General features: G+C 32.3%; 1 protein-coding gene and 1 long non-coding RNA gene across 2 annotated transcripts; both read right to left on the bottom strand.

The window, feature by feature from the left end:
- Positions 1–2,359: 2,359 nt before the first annotated feature.
- LOC123268593 lies at positions 2,360–3,040 on the bottom strand. The gene is made up of 3 exons (XR_006510257.1): positions 2,891–3,040; positions 2,684–2,829; positions 2,360–2,515 (listed from the first exon to the last, which is right to left on the bottom strand). It is a non-coding gene; the product is annotated as an uncharacterized LOC123268593 (long non-coding RNA).
- A 3,360-nt stretch (positions 3,041–6,400) lies between these two features.
- Positions 6,401–12,699, bottom strand: LOC123268591. The gene is made up of 4 exons (XM_044733815.1): positions 12,540–12,699; positions 11,704–11,847; positions 11,318–11,476; positions 6,401–6,608 (listed from the first exon to the last, which is right to left on the bottom strand). The coding sequence occupies exons 1-4, from the start codon at positions 12,588–12,590 to the stop codon at positions 6,465–6,467; spliced, it is 498 nt and encodes a 165-aa protein (XP_044589750.1). The 5' UTR covers positions 12,591–12,699; the 3' UTR covers positions 6,401–6,464.
- Between the last annotated feature and the right edge of the window lie 5,834 nt (positions 12,700–18,533).

An 18,533-nucleotide genomic window follows, 5' to 3' on the forward strand; every position in this document is an offset into this window, starting at 1 on the left:
TTTAAGCCTATGAAGAATTTATAAAATTTTATGGGATTTCACAGAACTTGAGGAAAATCATAGAATTTTGTAAAAGTTCTTATAAAAGGCTTGCTAGTAATACCTTCGGTACTGAATAAACATTTTACGGATGTTTATGAAAATTTCGTGCGCTTCATGAAACTATGTAAGTGAAAGAGAATTTGATATAGAATTATATAAAAATATAACCAGCAACTAAGAATAGTACTTTTATTAAATTTCACAAAATTATATGTAACTTTGAAAAATTTCAAATATCTTATGCAATCGTTTTTTTTTTTATCGTAATATTATAATTACAGAAATTTCACGAAATTTTATGAAATTTCATAGTATTAAAAAAGGTGGTTATAATCTTCTTGATGTTAGTATTATAAACTTAAACTTATACAGTTTTTGGCTCGATAAAACTTTTCTTTCAGACTGCATATAAAATAACATATTTTATAATCGACGAATGTATTCACTGATAAAAGGATTTGTTTATAGTTAAAAATATTTGTTAATATTTAACAAATCATTTATTAGAGACCATTTTTTAGTCCTCAATAAATATTTCTTAGTATTTAAAAAGATTTATTAATATTTAATAAATGAATATCAGATTTATTAAACACAAACAAATCATTTTAAATACTATGAAATATTTGTTTAATACTGAAAAGTGGTCTCTTATAAATGATTTATTAACTATTAACAAATATTTTTTAATACAAATAAATCCTTCTATCAGTATTGTAGACAATACTGAATATTTTGTTAATTCAAAAAAAAAGCAGTAAGATTAGACTTGGTCAGATACGAACATGCATGATTATTTATTTTTTTATTTATTTAATAATTTTGACCCTAGAGCAAGTGCTCCCTAAGGGCCATACAATCAAATACATTTATAATGAGTTGTAAAGCCATATTAAAGCAAATTTTAAGGGAGTTGGGAAAGAACGGATAGGGGAAAGGGGCGACCTAGTCAGTGGGAATTTTTCCGTAATTGAAAAAATAATCAGACAGCCCAGACTGGGAATCGAACCCAGATCTCTCGGTTACGCGCCAAGGGCTCTACCAGTTAAGCTATCCGAGATAAGTACTGACTACTTTATTCAGTCACGTATATAAGACCCACCGAGCAAACAACGCCACCGTCCATCTTACGGTAAAGAGCCATATTAAAGCAAATTTTAAGGGAGTTGGGAAAGAACGGATAGGGGAAAGGGGGGACCTACTCAGTGGGAATTTTTCCGTAATTGAAAAAATAATCAGACAGCCCAGACTGGGAATCGAACCCAGATCTCTCGGTTACGCGCCAAGGGCTCTACCAGTTAAGCTATCCGAGACAAAGCCTATTATGCTTAAATCAATTTATAATATGGTGAGTCAGACATGAACCAACATATCAGTCCTGATCAGAATCTTAACCTTCAAGGTTGGATCAGATATGGTCATTCATCATCAGGTCTGAAGTATTTAACGCTTCAGACATGACCATGTATGCTTATGATTAGTCAGACATGAACAGGCATGGCCATGTATGCTCAGGCCTGAATTATTCAACTCTTCAGACATGATCATACGTGAATAGGTACGGTCATGCCTGACACCAGATATGAACAGAGATGACCATGCATAATCATGCCTGAACGTTATTAACTCTTCACGCATGATCATGCATGAACAAGCATGATCATTTCTAGTTTCAGATCTGATCATACATAAACAGGCATGATCATGTCTGAACATTTTTTTCTGGGTAAAATTAAAATTATAAAGTATGAAATTTTCATGTTCTTCAATGGAATTGCTTTAATTTTATTTTCAATGGTAAGTTGTACAGTGGGGTTATTTTATATTAAAAATACAGTATTTGGTGTCAAATAGAATTATTAATTTATCCAACATTAAACCATACACCCATTACACAATTGATGACTTGTCAATTACTTTTTACGTTTGCTTCATATCATTGTACATGTGAATCATTTTTGAATTGTATCATAAAATTTTTCCAAAATTCATTGGCTGTCATAATATACATGTGAAACGAGTAATGGTTTACCATCGTTTGAAATTTCGAAGACTAATTTATATTGGTTTAGAGGAAAATCGTCTGGATACATGGATGTTGATAGGGTGAAATTTTTATTACCATAAACGCCTTAAAAATGTTAAAATAGAAGGAATAGAAATCAATAATTACTACGATCAGCTCACGCATACTTCAAAAATTAATTTAGCCATATTCTAGAAATACCAAAATAAAACAATTTGTCTGTTATAAACATTATTTTACAAAATTATTTCAAAAATTTTAATAAATAAAATTGATCTAAAATCTTACAGGTTCAGGGGGACAATTATTTTCATCAAATTCAAACACTTGAAGAGTTGGACCCAGGACAATAGGTTCATTTAACATGTCACATAAGGGCATTCGTGTATTGATTCATGTATCTATAACATACTCACCCATTGATGCTCCTATCAATGCAATATATCCCTAAAAAATTACAAATATGGTATACTTCTTCATTTCAGACACCAGTTTTCATATTGATTTTACAAATCTTCTTATTTATAAATATTTTTAAAAATTTTGATATGTCGTATTTTATTACAAAATGGTAATAAAAATAGAAAAAGAATAACTATTATTGTAATTAATTACTTCAGCTGTTGATGGAAACGTTTTTTTTTTATCGAAAATTTACAGAATATTTCATTATTTTCATTAATGTAAGCATCTGGTTCTGTTATATATTCCGGATCATGAAAAGGATATTCTATGTCTTTTAAAATCACGACAATCTCACCCTAGAAAATCAACAATAATATTTATTAGTGAGAAAAAAAAAATCAGCAAAATTCAGAATACCTGAACGCCAAAAAGCTGGGATGTCAAGAGAATCAGTACACTTAAAATCATTTTTGCAGATACTTTACTTCAACTAAGAGATAACCAGAAAATTCCTCCAGGAATTGGAGTTATAAGCTCTGAAAGCGATTCCTTGAAGATTGCTACTAAAAAAATTAGGAAAACGGTTGACCCTGAAGGCCATCCCTGCAACTTCCCGCTAATTCCATACCTGGGCACTTAAAATTGCATTTACGACACTTTTGAGCTCTTCGAGCTCAAAAAGATAACTTTTCTATGCTTTTGACATTTTCAAGCTCAAAAGTTTGATAGAAGGTTGATAAAACACTATTTTTTGAGTTTTCAAACCGCAATAACTTTGAATGAATGAACCGATTTTCACGCGGTTGGCAGCATTCGACGTAGTTTTTTAAGCCTTGTGAAAAATTTTTGAGATTAAATTGATCAAACGAGTAATTTTGAAGTAATTCCAAAAAAACACTTTTTTCGGTTTTCTTTCGACAACGATAACTCACAAACGAATCAACCGATTTTGACCGAGCTGGCGGCGATCGACGTGTTTTTTTTTTAATGTTAAGAGCTGATTAGTTTTTGGAATCCATCGGTAGAGCCGTTTAAAAGTTATTTAAAAAAATTCTTTTTGTAGTTTTTTTGAGATTTTTCGAAATCTACCGGCTCGAATCGATCCAAAAAGTATTCAAAATATAAGTTTGGTCAAGCCCTTTCGAATGGCACCATGCGCGAAGAAATCGGTGGAGCCATTCAATAGTTATGAGAGGTTTACATACTTACACACACACACACACACACACACACACATACAGGCATAGTGACGCCCTCACGGGGATAGTCAGGGAAGCTTCCTGTGACCCTCAAACGTCGAGATCTGATGATACCTCGATTTTTGTAAAACGGGGTAAAACCAATAACTTCCCGATTTTTGAAAATCTGAGATTTTCTTAGCGGGAAGTTGAAAATAGTTGCTGCGGTACAAATTAAATACCCAAGAATCAGATAACTATCAATAATTTATTTACAGAAACTCATCAGTCATCACGAAAAACTGTCGTAAGCAGTCTATCATGAAATTAATCTCACTTTTAATTCCGGTTATGAAGTCTTGTCAACAATGTATATTGTATCAAATATCTCGATTTTTTATGATGTCTTCTACTGGATGTTATATAAATAATTATATTGTTTCCACAGAATTATTTTTAAGATTCTATAGGATAGTTATTGTTTTGTTACTATTCGTCAACACGCTTCTTCAATTTCACGTTGATTATTATTTTTTATTCCGCTTAAAAATATATAATTTAATACATACTCTATCAAAAAAATCCACTTGAGTTTATATGGGAACCCACATAGGAAGTATGGATTTCGATAGGAATCCACATAGTTACCTGTGGATACATGGATTCCTATAAGGGAAATCCACATAGGAAATATAAATTTCTATAGGAATACACATAAGAACCTGTAGGTTCATGGATTTCTGTATGGGAAATCCACATCGAAAGTATGGATTCCTACAGTGAATTTATACGTGGAATAAACATAGACGTAAGAATAGTCTTGGAATTTCCTAGTCTTGGTAAGTTGAAACATGAGCTCGCAGAACATCCCGAGTCAAAATTAAAACACTAATTAGAGTCTCAAAAGCCTACTTTCATTTGATGTTGTGCCTACCGTTGAATGTGAAATACTATTTTGACCTTCAATGTACTCAAAATAGGGTATGGAGGCTAAAATTAGTGTTTTAGGATAATATTTTCAACCTCCAAAACCTAGAATCGCTTTGAACACCTTTTTTGCGGTAGTTCAGCCTATTACGAGCATAAGTAGGTTAATTTTACGATTTCATGGAACTTAGAATTTCGTCAGTTGAAAACATTAATTTCGATTATTTAATTTTATAAATTTTGCATATATTGTTAATTAAAAAAAAAAAGATCATTATAATTAAGAAATTAATTTAAACTCGGCATTCAAAAAAAATGCTTTTCTAATCAAAGTTGTTAAGAAAATACTGAGAAAAAAAAACACTTTTTCTCAATTAACAATTTCTTGGCTCAAGAAACTCGCTGACGATCAAATATTCTATTATTATTAATTATTAATTTCTGAAGAGAAGAACATCAATATATATCTTTGGATAATAGATAAACAAAAGAATAGCTTTATTTAAATTAAGTAAAAATTATTTCAATCAATCTAACAGTTTCGCGAGCTAAGAATATATATTCTTGAAAATTTTCAAAATCATAAATTCTTGTATCAAGAAAATTTTCTTAATAAAAGTATTTTTTTTTTCAGTGTAGATGCTCGTAAACTGGTTTGATGAACTGGTACTGACTTTATTTTTTTTCAATAATTAATATTCAATATTTTGAACTGACAGTAATTTTTTTCAATTTTTTAATTAATTAGAATTTAATAAAAATTGATATGATAGTTATTCTTATTACAAATAATTAAATATATTAAAAAATAATTTAGCGTGTCAATATTTAGACCCTTGTCAATAATTGGGGCTTTTACTTTAGTTAATTTATAATAAGTAATGATCAACTGAAAAAAATTACCATTTCAAACAGTAAAATCGTGATTTTAATGATCACTTTATAATATTTATCATTTAAATGCTAGAATTTATTATTTAGATGGGAAAAATACTATTTCAAACAGTAATATTTGCTATGTGAATGTCGAAAATGTTAAAGTATAATAATTAAAAATTTAGACTTTAATATTTGTCATTTCGAACTTAAAAAGTGATCGCATGATGTGTGGGACTCATTCTTCTTCTCATTTGTGAAGCTAATGCTCACTCGATTTAAAGTTAAAAAACTAATTTCAGGTTTTTTTTTTTTTTTTTTTTTTATATGGAAATAATTCTATATAATTATATGGGGCGATTTTTCATATGTAATAATGTACGAGTTCACACAATTATATATAATCTTTTTTACCCGGGCAATTTAAAGATCTAGTCAGATCTGATTATATCCGGCCAGATCTCGTCAGATAGAGACACTTTAAAGATCTGGCCAGATCTGTTCATATATGGCCAGATCTACTCCGTTTTTCCCGGGAAATATTTAAATTTAGGCAACAAATTTAATTAAATACAAAAAAGTTTATTTATTAGGGACGTGTGGTTTCTAAGCGCACCAAAGACGTACTGAACAGGTGAGTGTCGACGTAAAGAAAGCTAGATTTATTGTTATGTTTTTATATAATCTGAAGTTAGTAAAAATTATTGCGTACTGTAACGTTACTGCAAGTATGATCGATCGAACAAAATATGAGTTATAATTATGAAGCATGAAGTTTTCATGTTCTCCAATGCAATTACTTTAATTTTACTTTCAATGGTGAGTCGTAGAATGAGGTTATATTATTTTAGAAACACAATATTTGTTATCAAATATAATTATTATTTCATCCAACATCGAACCATACGTCTATTATACAATTGATGACAAGTCAATTACTTTTTACGTTTGCGTTACATCATTGTTCATACGAATCATTTTAGAATTGTATGATGGACTTTTGCTAAACTTCATTGGACGTCAGCATATACATGGATAACAAGTAATTGTTTACTCTCGTTTATGATTTCGAAGGCGACTTTATATTTATTTGGAGGAAAATCATCTGGAAACATGGATGTTGGGAAGGTGTAATTTTCGCTGCCATAAACGCCCTAAAAATATTAATATAGAAATCAATAATTATAGTGAGATCTAACTAACGACAACTTTAAAACCTAATTTAGCCATATTCTAAAAAAAAATTAGGAAAACGGTTGACCCTAAAGGCCATCCCTGCAACTTCCCGCTGATTCCGTTAATACATGGCCTTTTTTTTTTTGAGCTCTTCCAGCTCAAAAATACAATCTGTGTGTTGTTTTGGGCTCTCCAAGCTCAAAACGATACCTTTTCTATGCTTTTGAGTTCTTGAGCTCAAAAATCTGATAGTAGTTTGATAGAACACTATTTTTAGAATTTTCAAACCGCAATAACTTTTGAATGAATGAACCGATTTTTACGCGGTTGGCGGCATTCTACACATTTTTTTAAGCCTCATGAAAAATTTCTAAGTTTTAATTGGTCAAACAAGAAATTTCGGAGTAACTCCGAAAAAACACTTTTTTCGGTTTTCTTTCGTTCACGATATCTCTCGAACGAATCAACCGATTTTCACCGGATTGGCGGCGATCGACGTGGTTTTTTGAGGTTGAGAGCTAATTAGTTTTTGGAATCGATCGGTAGAGCCGTTTAAAAGTTATTCCAAAAAAAAACCACTTCTGAAAAAAATTTTTTTCCTATTTTTTTTTTAGATTTCTCCAAATTTCTCAAAATCTATCGGTCCGAATCAGTTCAAATTTTTAGGAAATCTAAGTTTGGCGAAGCTCTTTCGAATGGCACCAACCGCGATAAAATCGGTTCAACCGTTCAAAAGTTATAAGAGGTTTACATACTTACACACACACACACACACACACACACACACACACACACACACACACACACACACACACACACACACACACACACACACACACACACACACACACACACACACACACTCCAGAAGATAACGAAGCCAAAAACATGAAGATATTGCAGCTTATCGTAGCACTTATAAGTGAGCCTTATAGACACCTGAATAACCAACCCTGGGAATCCGACAGCACTAACAAAGCCGTCATCTAGTCCTGCTGTAAATGTCCTTTTCAGAGAACAGTGAACAATAAAGAAGCCGGCTTCGTAGCAGCGTGGGTAGATGGCCTCCACTTCTACAGTTGCTATGCACCACCTAGTCTCTCTAATGAACAGTTTGAAGACTTCTTTGATCGGCTAACTGAGGACGCAAGAAAACACTTTTCCGTGGCAATAGCTGGTGAACTGAATTCCTGGGCAGCAGACTGGGGCAGCAAGTTCACTAATACAAGTGGAAAAGCACTTCTCGAGGTAATGGCCACACTGGACGTGATCCTTCTTAACACCGGTGACACGCCAACGTATACTAAGGGAGAGGCAAACTCAATTGTCGACCTTACATTTGTCAGCAGTTGCTTAGCTCGAAGAGATTTTTCTTGGAAAGTATTGAACATCTACACAGCCAGCGACCATAGTGCAATACTATGGGAAATATCAACTGGCCAGAATCTAACAAGAGACAACAGGAGTGCTAGCGCGGTTGGGTGGAAAGTTAAATCTCTCGACTTCACTGCTTTAGTAGTAGCCCTAGAGTGCGATCCGATCATCGTAGAAACTGCTGAAGAGAAGACCAAGGACCTAATGAGAAGAGTCACCCAGGCTTGCGACGCCAGTATGTCTCGGAAACGTGGCATGAATTCAAGACCTTCGGTGCACTGGTGAAACGATCACATTAGCATTCTACATTCAGAGTGTCTTAAAAAAAGAAGAAAGTCTCAGCGTGGCTACAGACGACCTAACTCCGCAGAGCTGTTGGCAGAGTATAAAAAGGCCCATCGAGAACTGAACAGAGCCATCAAAGAAAGCAAAAGACGCTACTGGAAGGAACTGGTCGCAGAAGTAGAGAAAGATCTATGGGGCAGACCGTATAAGGTGGTTATGACCCACCTGAAATGCCAGCCATGTCATCACCTACGTGTCCACAGCTCCTAGAGAAGATTGTTACTGCGCTGCTTCCCCAACAGCCGGTACTCACCTACAAGTTGGAGCAGCTCAACCCTGAAGACATCCCAACTATCACGTTGGACGAGTTGATAGAGGCAGGCAATCGAGTAGGTAATAATAAGGCGCCGGATTGGACGGAATCCCTAATATTGCCCTGAAATCAATCCTTAGGGCAGCACCGACATTATTCCTGGACGTTTACGATACATGCCTGAAGAAAGGGACTTTTCCCCAGAAGTGGAAACAGCAACGGCTAGTGCTACTTCCGAAGGGGAAAAAGCCGCCGGAAGAACCGTCATCCTACCGACCACTCTGCATGTTAGACACGGCCGGCAAGATATTCGAGCGCATAATTCATCAGAGAATAGAGGCTGTAGTCGATCCACTCCTGGCAGAGAACCAGTTTGGTTTCCGAAAAGGACGGTCAACTCTGGATGCGATCAAATTGGTTGTTGATATAGCCAAGGATGCAATCGCCGGAACGAGATGGAAGGGTGGAAAAAAGAAATACTGCTTGGTGGCTGCTTTGGACATCAAGAATGCCTTCAACTCCGCTAACTGGGACTGCGTTATGCGGGCTCTAGAAGAAAAAAACGTACCAGGATACCTTCGCAGAATGGTAGCGAGCTACTTCACGAATAGGGTCCTGAAATATGACACGAAGAACGATCATGTATGATGGCCTCCTGAGAATAGCATTGTCTACGGGAGTCAAACTTGTAGCATATGCGGATGACGTAGCTGTCGTGATTGTCGCAAAGCACCTCGAAGAGATAGAAATGGCATTTGATATTACATTCAGACGAGTTAATTTGTGGATGGACATGGTGAACTTGCAACTAGCCAAGCATAAAACCGAGACAGTGCTCATCACCAGTAGAAAAACGGTAGAAACTATCAAGTTGAGAGTCGGAGAACAAGAAATCACATCACAACCATTTATCCGTTATCTGGGAGTGATGCTGGATGCCCGACTCAACTTCAAGCAGCAGGTGGAACACGTCAGTACCAAAGCGTCAGTAGTGAGGGCTAGTCTCGCACGGCTGATGCCTTACATCAGAGGCCCAATGCAGAGCAGGAGGCTACTATTATCATCAGTAGTCACATCAGTGCTCACTTACGGAATATCCATTTGGGCTGATGCACTGGAAACCCAAGAATCATGGAGAAAAGCTGGACCAGTATATCGACTGAGCGCCCTATGAGTAGCTAGTGCCTTCTGCACTATATCAGAAGAAGCAGTGTGCATCATTGCCGGAACCCTACCTCTTAGAGTTCTAGCAGAGGAAAGACGGGCCCTTTACCAACGAAAAAGGTCAACTGCACTGAGCCCTGAATGGCAACTACAATGGGATGCTGCAGAGAAGGGTAGGTGAACGCACCGCCTCATACCTCGGATCGACATTTGGCTTAACCGGAATCACGGCGAGGTCAATTACTATCTTACGCAGATGTTGTCGGTACACGGGTGTTTTCGAGAGTATCTACACCGCTTTAAGCACGATGACTCTTCGGAGTGCCTGTCCTACCTAGAAGTTGCTGAAGATGTCTTCGTTTCGATCCACAGCGTGAAAAGTTGGAGAGGATTCAGAACCAGAGAATGCAACCAGATTCACTAGTGGAAGCAATGTTGTCATCAGAATCTGCCTGGAATGCTACCAACACGTTTGCAACAGAAGTCCTCAAAGACTTGCGTTCCACCGAAAGAAGAAGAGCAAATATCAGAAGATAGAAGGAAGGAAGTTAACACCTTAGCCACTAGAAGGAAGAGCAGTAGCGAGTTCTTCCCCTCGCGAAGTAATGCTTGACGGCGGTTTTCATGAGGGATTAGAGAAAAGAAGAAAAGGGGTTTAGGGTTTAGTGAGTAGGGGCGTTAGCGTCGAGTTTTAGTATGACGCTGCGTCGAGTCGTCACATATCCAGGCCAAACAGCTATGCCTGGAATCCGCAAAAAGGATTTCCCCCACTGAAAAAAACACACACACACACACACTTTAAATTTAATTTTTAAATTTACAAAAAAATTTTTTTTAATTTCCGAAAATCATATACAACCATATCGGTTACTTGGATTTTTTAATTTTTTATTTTATATCTTTTTGTAAAGAAATAAAATTTTTTTCTTAATAGTCTTATGAACGTGGACTTGGCGCGATTTTTTTACAGTGAAACTGTTTTTGCTCGGATTTCAGTATTTTTTGTAATTATAATAAAAATTGACAATTTTAATTTAATACATTTCCGGTGGCAAACTATCCCCTTTAAGCTATAGTTCATGTAAAAGTTATTCTTGCGCTGCCTGGCGTATGTAATTGTAAACTGTTAAATTTTTTTTTTCACTGTAGTTTTCCATCTATTATAAGGTTAGCATGCATTCATATTATTTAGTCTCTGGCCGTCCGCTTTTTACATAAAAAAAAAGTTAAAATCTAAAAATCTGGGTCGCTATAGTTTGTGCTAATTATTTTTAATAATTTTAAATAGAAATTATAAAGATAATTGATAATAATCAAGTAATACGTGTAATAAAAAGCATGAACTACTATTATAAAATATCATATAAAAAAAAAAAATCAAAATAAATTTGAAAAAATATTTGTAACCTCAAAAAACCGTTTTGCTTACGGTATATACACACTCGGTAGTCTGGCTTGAGAACGGAACTTGGCGCCAGACTCTATCGAGTCTGTTGATTTCACACCATTATATGAATATTATCAATAAATAAAATGAATCTAAAATCTTACAGGTTTAGGGGGACAATTATTTTCATCAAATCCAAACATTTGAAGAATAGGGCCGAAGATGATAGGCTCATAAAACATTTCACATAACGGTAATTGTCCATTGATCCCGGTGTCTACGACATATTCACCCATTGATGCTCTTATTATTCCTAAATAACCCTGAAAATAGCAAATCTGTTATGTTTCTTTATTTCAGGCATACGTATTTATTGATCAAAAACTTTAAATTCTTCCGAGAAGTGAATATTTTTGTGAAATTTTTTTTTCACTGACTGGCGTATTGAAGCAATGAGTATAAAAGTTTTCGTTTAATTTATAAAAAAAAATTTAACATGTATTTTTTTCAAATTTATCGAAGTTTATTGCATTAAATTAAAATTTATTACTTCTGTTGTCAATGGGAACGTTTTTATTATCGAAAAATTGAAAAATAATCCATTATTTTCATCAATGTAACTATCAGGTTCTGTCACATATTCCGCATCATGAAATGGACAAAGTGAATCTCTAAAAATAACACCAAACTCCCCCTAGATAATCAAAAATACAATTTGTTTGTTAGAAAAAAATCTGGAAATCGGTTGAATCTGGAGACTATTCCTTAATCTGGATTATTTTCGAACGCAAAGCTGAAATATATACATTCAATTAGAGTTTTTGAGCTCGAAGATGTTTAAATGGCTATGACTTTTCAATACGTCATTTAATTTCGATTTGTTGGGCGACATTTGATAGAATTTTATAAATACAAAAATTATTTAAGTCGAAGGATTTAATAATTCAAAAGTTATATTTAAAAAAGGGATTATTTAGAAATTTTTAAATAGCTATAACTTTTGAACGCGTCGTTAAATTTTAATTTACTTGACGTTATTTGACGCAATTTTTTAAGTACAAGAAATTGTCTTTGAAGTCTGAAGTTAATTGACCAAATATTTTGAAAGTTATTTAGAAAAAACAAATAAACTTTTTTTTGGTTTTCATTGTTTGAATATCTTTGAAACGGCACGACCGATTGACTTCTAATTCTATGAACGCCGTTTCGTTCATTTTGATCGGTTGTGTGTGTATGTGTGTGTGTGTGTGTGTGTGTTTCATTTATATCTCTAAGTACTATTTGGACTTTTCCCTAAAAAATCAATAATATCATTTATTTGTTATGAAAAGAAATTTAGAAAAAGTTTGAATGAGACATGATCTAAATTATCAATATTTAAAATACCTGTACACTATAAAATTGCGCTGTCAAAATAATCAGTACACTTAAGATCATTATTGCGTATTACTTAATGAAAAATATATTTTCACAGAAACTTTAATTATAAGCTCTGGAAGCTATATTTCTTGAAAGTCGCAACTGAAAAAGTGAGTGCTATCAAACAGTATAAATAGGCCAGCATTTTCCCACTATTAATGAACAATTAATTGCACTACAAAAATGCCAATTAGCCGCACAATTTTTTTTTGCGTTAGATAATTGAATGTTATTTCATAAAAAATATTACATCAGACAATTCAATATTTTTATTGCGATTTGTTGAATTTGACAAAACTGAGCACATACATCTTGGAAACTTGACGTGAGGCATAATCGTATTTCTGGATAACAAATAAGATATAATCAAATAATTACAATTTATTTGTATATCTGTCTATAACATTAATGTTGCAACAATATAACACTAGATTAGCCTATTGTTTCAGTTTTAATGTCATAAAAATCTAAAACCAAATTATAGTTTATATTGCTGTATTGATTCTTATGATGCAACATGATGCTATCGAATAAAAATAATTATTAACCGCATTTGGCTCCGCGGGCTATCTCTGAATTTTTCCAAGATCATTTTTGCAGAAATCTTGTTTTATCTGAGTGTAACCTGAAAATTTTTTTAGAAATTGTAATTGTAAGCTCTAGAATTTCCGCTGTAAATAAAATATATGAGAATATTTATCATAATTTTAATCTATATTTTTGTTGGAACAAAATATTTTGTAGTTTTAAGATTTTCAGTTTACTCCAGTAAATTTAAACACCAAATATAGAAAAAGATACTGATAAAATTTACCATTGTCTGAAAAAAAGGATCTACAAGAATGTTCTCGAAATAATAATATTTAGTATTAAAGGAATAATATTTAATATTAAAAAGATCACAGGTAGTCAGAGTGAGGTAAAATCAAAGCATGATTTTGATTCACAATTTTTAAAATACATATGATCGATGGTGTATTCACAACTATTTATATTATTTTGTCAATCGTATTTTTACTGCTGCGATACTTATACCAATTATAAACGTTTCTTTAATGTATAGAAAACTGTGAATGCAAATCACTCAGTCATGTGCTACCTACATTTTTGTCAACTTTTTTCTATGACTGTACTAAGTCAGGTAAAGAAGAGTAACCAGTCGGGTTCCAAAATTTATGTGGACTGCTGTCGAGCAGTGGAAATATAAGCAGGAAACTGTTGATTTTCAATTATTAATTTACAAAAACTCATACTCATCAAAAAGAACTTATATTTTCATGATTTCCTGAAAATTGTAAAAATAACTACGGTGTTACCGTAGAATTTGAGATTTTATCAGATAATTGTAGTTTTCTCAATTTCAGCTTTTTGTTTGCTTCATCCATCTAATAGAGATTATCATTTTTGAGAATTTTTTCTGCTATTAGAATTACTTATTAAGAACTTAATATATTTTTAAGTTTTCGTTCACCCAGATGAACATTTTTAATAAATAAGAAGTTTTTTCTTTTCAGTCAGGTATTGAAAATCGAGTTTCCATCAGATTTCGAAGTGTTCGATGAATTTCACCATCCTACACTGAAAAAAAGAAATTATTTCTCTACTCACAATGCTGAGAAAAAAAATTATACTGATGTACGTAGTCACGTGGGGTAAGTGTGCACAACTGCTTTCCCTTATTTATGAATGAAGAGGGGAAAGTGAGTAATATGTGTAGGCAAATTAAAGATTTGCTGGTGGAAAATTAGCTTATGTAAGAAAAACCCATATGGTATCATTTTTTTACTTAAAAAAGAAAATGTTAAGAATCTGGGGCCGTAAAGATAAAATTTGCTGTCATAACAAAGATTGTGACACTGTACTGCGGATAGTAACTAAAGTAAATCATTTTTTTTGTCTGTCAATAATGTATTTGCGCTTTTTATTTAGCATAACATTTAAAGTTATGTTATGTCTCAATAAAGTTATGTAAGAATTATTAAAATCAGTCTGCTCAGGGCATTAAAAATTCACAATTTTCCCTTAGTGGCGCAAATTTACCCCACACGAGTGCGCACACTTACATGCAGTACGAGTTAAGTTTGCGCATTTTGAATCATTCACATTAATTCGTTTTTCAACTTTTCGCTATGAAAATCAATGATTTTAAAAAAATCAGGAAGTTATTGGTTTCACTCCGGTTTTCAAAAATCAAGTTTTCATCAGATCTCCACGTTTTGAGATCGGAGGAAGCTATTTGACTATTTCTAAGAGAATGTAACTATTTCTTCATTGAGGATTATAACGCGCGCGTACAGTGCGCAATTTAAATTTCTAGTTATCATTATTATTATTTCTGTTATTAATTTTTTATCAATTATCTGAAATGATTAATTTGTGGAAAAAAAATACTTTGTTTCAGAATAATAATATTCTAATAATAATATATAGTAATATATTCTGACCTAATAATCAAGCAATTTCTCAACTGATGGTTGATTTTGGAAGTAAGTTGGCTAAACAGAAAACAAAATGATTGATCAAATAATGAGAAAATTAACTGCTGAACATAGTACATTTGACGCTTTTCTCTTTTTAAACACAATCAAATTTCAGTAAAAATAAAAGAAAATTCATTTTAAACATGTTCTAATTTTTATTTTATGAAATAGATAATTTATTGAAAAAAAATTTTTACGCTTTTGTCACTATGTTGATTGACGAAAAATTTTCAACTTCCCGCTAAGGAAATTGAAAATTTTAAAAAATCGGAAAGTTATTGGTTTTACCCCGTTTTTCGAAAATCGAGTTCTCAACAGATCTCGAAGTTTTGAGGTCCTAGGAAGGTTCCCTGAATGTTTTCGCGATGATGTCAGTATGCCTGTATGTATGTATGTATTGTGTGTGTGTGTGTGTGTGTGTGTGTGTGTGTGTGTGTGTGTGTGTGTGTGTGTGTGTGTGTGTGTGTGTGTGTGTGTGTGTGTGTGTGTGTGTGTGTGTGTGTGTGTGTGTGTGTGACCCTCTTATAACTTTTGAACGGCTTGACCAATTTCTTCGCGGATGGTGCCATTCAAAAGGGCTTGACTAAACTTAGATTTTGAATACACTTTGGACCGATTCAAACCGGTAGATTTTGAACCATCTCAAAAAAACTACAAAAAAAAATTTTTTTAAATAACTTTTAAACGGCTCTACCGATCGATTTCAAAAACTAATCAGCTATTAACATTAAAAAAAAAAACACGTCGATCGCCGCCAGCTCGGTCAAAATCGGTTGATTCGTTTGTGAGTTATCGTTGTCGAAAGAAAACCGAAAAAAGTGTTTTTTTGGAATTACTTCAAAATTACTCGTTTGATCAATTTAATCTTAAAATTGCGTGGAAATCGGTTCATTCATTCGAAAGTAATTGCAATTTTAAACTTCAAAAAATAGTGTTTTATTAAACTCCTATCAGATTTTCGAGCTCGGAGAGCTCAAAATGATACGAAATTAATATTTTTGAACTCGAAGAGCTCAAAAACGTAATTAGTGTAATTTTGAGCACTCAAGTATGGAATTAGCGGGAAGTTGCAAGGATGGCCTTTAGGGTCAACCGTTTTTTTATAGTGGATTTTTATAGCAACTATCTGAAGTTTTTTTTCACCACAGATATCACTGAAAAAAAAACGATCATAAACATTAAGATATAATTTTTTTCATCTTTAAGGAAACTAATAAATTTATACCTTCAAGTTTTTAAATATTTATTTATAAAAATATCTTTGACTAAAGTAACATTCGAAAAATACACTATTTTAATACTTTTTTTAAAATTGAGCCTCATCATTTGGGTGATAAAAAAAATTCTTTGTTCGTTTGTTGTCATAAAAAAATATTGAAAAAACTAGCTTCATTCATCAACTCTATAAAAAGCTCTTCAAAATTTCCTTTCATTTATTCAAATTACTTGACAAAAAATCTATTTCATTTTCTTTGATTTGAGTTATTTGAAATCATCTTTAGCTTCAAAATACGAGTCATTATGTGCTTGGATGTTAGCGAAGTGCATGTACAAGAAATGCCGTGTGTTTTGGCTGTAATTTTAAGAGAAAAGTTATAAATCTTTTATTAGAGCAAATGTTACAACTCTAAAAATTCTAAATAACTTAAAATTTAAAAATTTTAAGGCATTTTTTTTCTTTTTTTTTTTTTAATTAGAAAATTAATTTTCTTTAATGACCCAATCCAGTGTACAAATTAGCCTACAAATTAAGTTGATAGTATATTAACCGTTTTCATTAGAGCTTTCAATTTATATTTTCTGAGAACAATTAATGTCTTATGTCAATAATTTTTCACACGCAAAATTTACTCCATTAAAAATTTTTTAAAGTAAACAAAATAATTGACTTAATTTATGAAATTTAAATTAGCAAACATCCGACAATTATTGAAATTTTTATCAAAATTCAATTATAGTGTAAAAAAATTTATTTCAAACATTCCATATGAAAAAATTTGAAAATTTTCAAGCGCGAATTTTCAAATATATTTTGTTTATAAAAACTATCAAATTTTTCCGGATTTTAGTATTATAAATAAAAATATATTTTTACAGAAAAAATATTTTAAAGAAATAGTATCACTATTTTTTTGTAAAAAATTGTGTAATTTTTTCATATGGATTCTTTTTAGGCTTATTTTATAATAATTTTTTGTTAAAGAAAATCCTAAAAATCATCAGATCTCCGTTAATTTTGATATTCTAACAATATTAATCTTACAATAAACTTTTACAATTGAAATTATTTGAGAAATGATACTGAAATTAAGACACCTACACGGAAAGAACAAGATTACACTGGAAAACGTTCCAGATTATACTCAGTGACATCTGTAGCGAAAAGAAATTTTAGATAGTAACTAGTATAATCCAGATTATAAGTGGTATCTGGATTATACTCATTGTAATCTCCCATTTTTTCCACCGAAATCTCAGATTATACCCCGTAAGCTTCCACTGAATATAATCCGAGATTGCATCCTGTAGAATTTGGATTATACTCAGTAGAATCTTGGATTATACCCAGTGATATCTGCGCCATTTTCTTTCTAGCGCCGGCGCATAAAGTACTGCTTACAATTTGTAAATTATAGTCAATTATCAGTATATTAAACATTAAAAAAATCCAATCGGTGCATTAATTAGTGTGTGAACATTTATATTTTGAGCTATGTAATAATATGTTTTATAGCCGTGATAATTATTAAAATTACAAGGTATGTAAAAATAGTGTATAAAACGTATATTTTTATGTTTAGACTTGTGATAATAAGATCTAACCTGTTCATAGTCATATGATAATGCTAAGTGCGCAGGCGCTAGAAAAAAATCGCGGAGATATCACTGGGTATAATCCAATATTCTACTGAGTATAATCCAAATTCTACAGGATACAATCTCGGATTATATCCAGTGAAATTATACGCGGTATAATCTGAGATTTTACTGAGGGAAATAGGAGATTACAATGTGTATAATCTAGATATCACTCAGTATAATCTGGATTATACTAGCTACTATCTGAAATTTTTTTTCACTAGATGTCACTGAGTATAATCTGGAATGTTATCCAGTGTAATCTTGTTCTTTCCGTGTAATAATAATTTTTAGAATTTTTCTTTAACAAATAAATTATAGCAAGAAAAATTTATATGAAAAATTCAATTTTTTTTATAATTTTCTAGTTTATATTTCAAGAAAAATCAAAAAATTTTTAAGTGTCTGCTGATTTAAGGTAGTACTACCGTTACCACAAGAGTCAAATCCCAACCTGATTTGATTAACGTAGTAGATTTCCCTATACTAAATTGCGTTGGAGAAAGAGAAACAGATAAATTTTGAATGTTTTTTATTAACAAATCGCGTGCCAAAAAGTAAAAGGGCGCATAACTTTTTTTTATCACCAATCGACTGGTTAACATATTCTTCGCCTAAAAAT

Source organism: Cotesia glomerata, linkage group LG7, assembly GCF_020080835.1.
Source record: "Cotesia glomerata isolate CgM1 linkage group LG7, MPM_Cglom_v2.3, whole genome shotgun sequence".
In the NCBI taxonomy this organism is placed as follows: domain Eukaryota; kingdom Metazoa; phylum Arthropoda; class Insecta; order Hymenoptera; family Braconidae; genus Cotesia; species Cotesia glomerata.

Excerpts from the sequence above, each read along its gene's own strand:
- LOC123268591 (XM_044733815.1), bottom strand. The coding sequence starts at position 12,590 with ATGATCTTAAGTGTACTGATTATTTTGACAGCGCAATTTTATAGTGTA. Across the intron at positions 11,848-12,539 it reads CGCAATTTTATAGTGTACAG|GGGGAGTTTGGTGTTATTTT; the intron begins GTATTTTAAATA and ends TTGATTATCTAG. Across the intron at positions 6,609-11,317 it reads ATAATTGTCCCCCTAAACCT|GGCGTTTATGGCAGCGAAAA; the intron begins GTAAGATTTTAG and ends TAATATTTTTAG.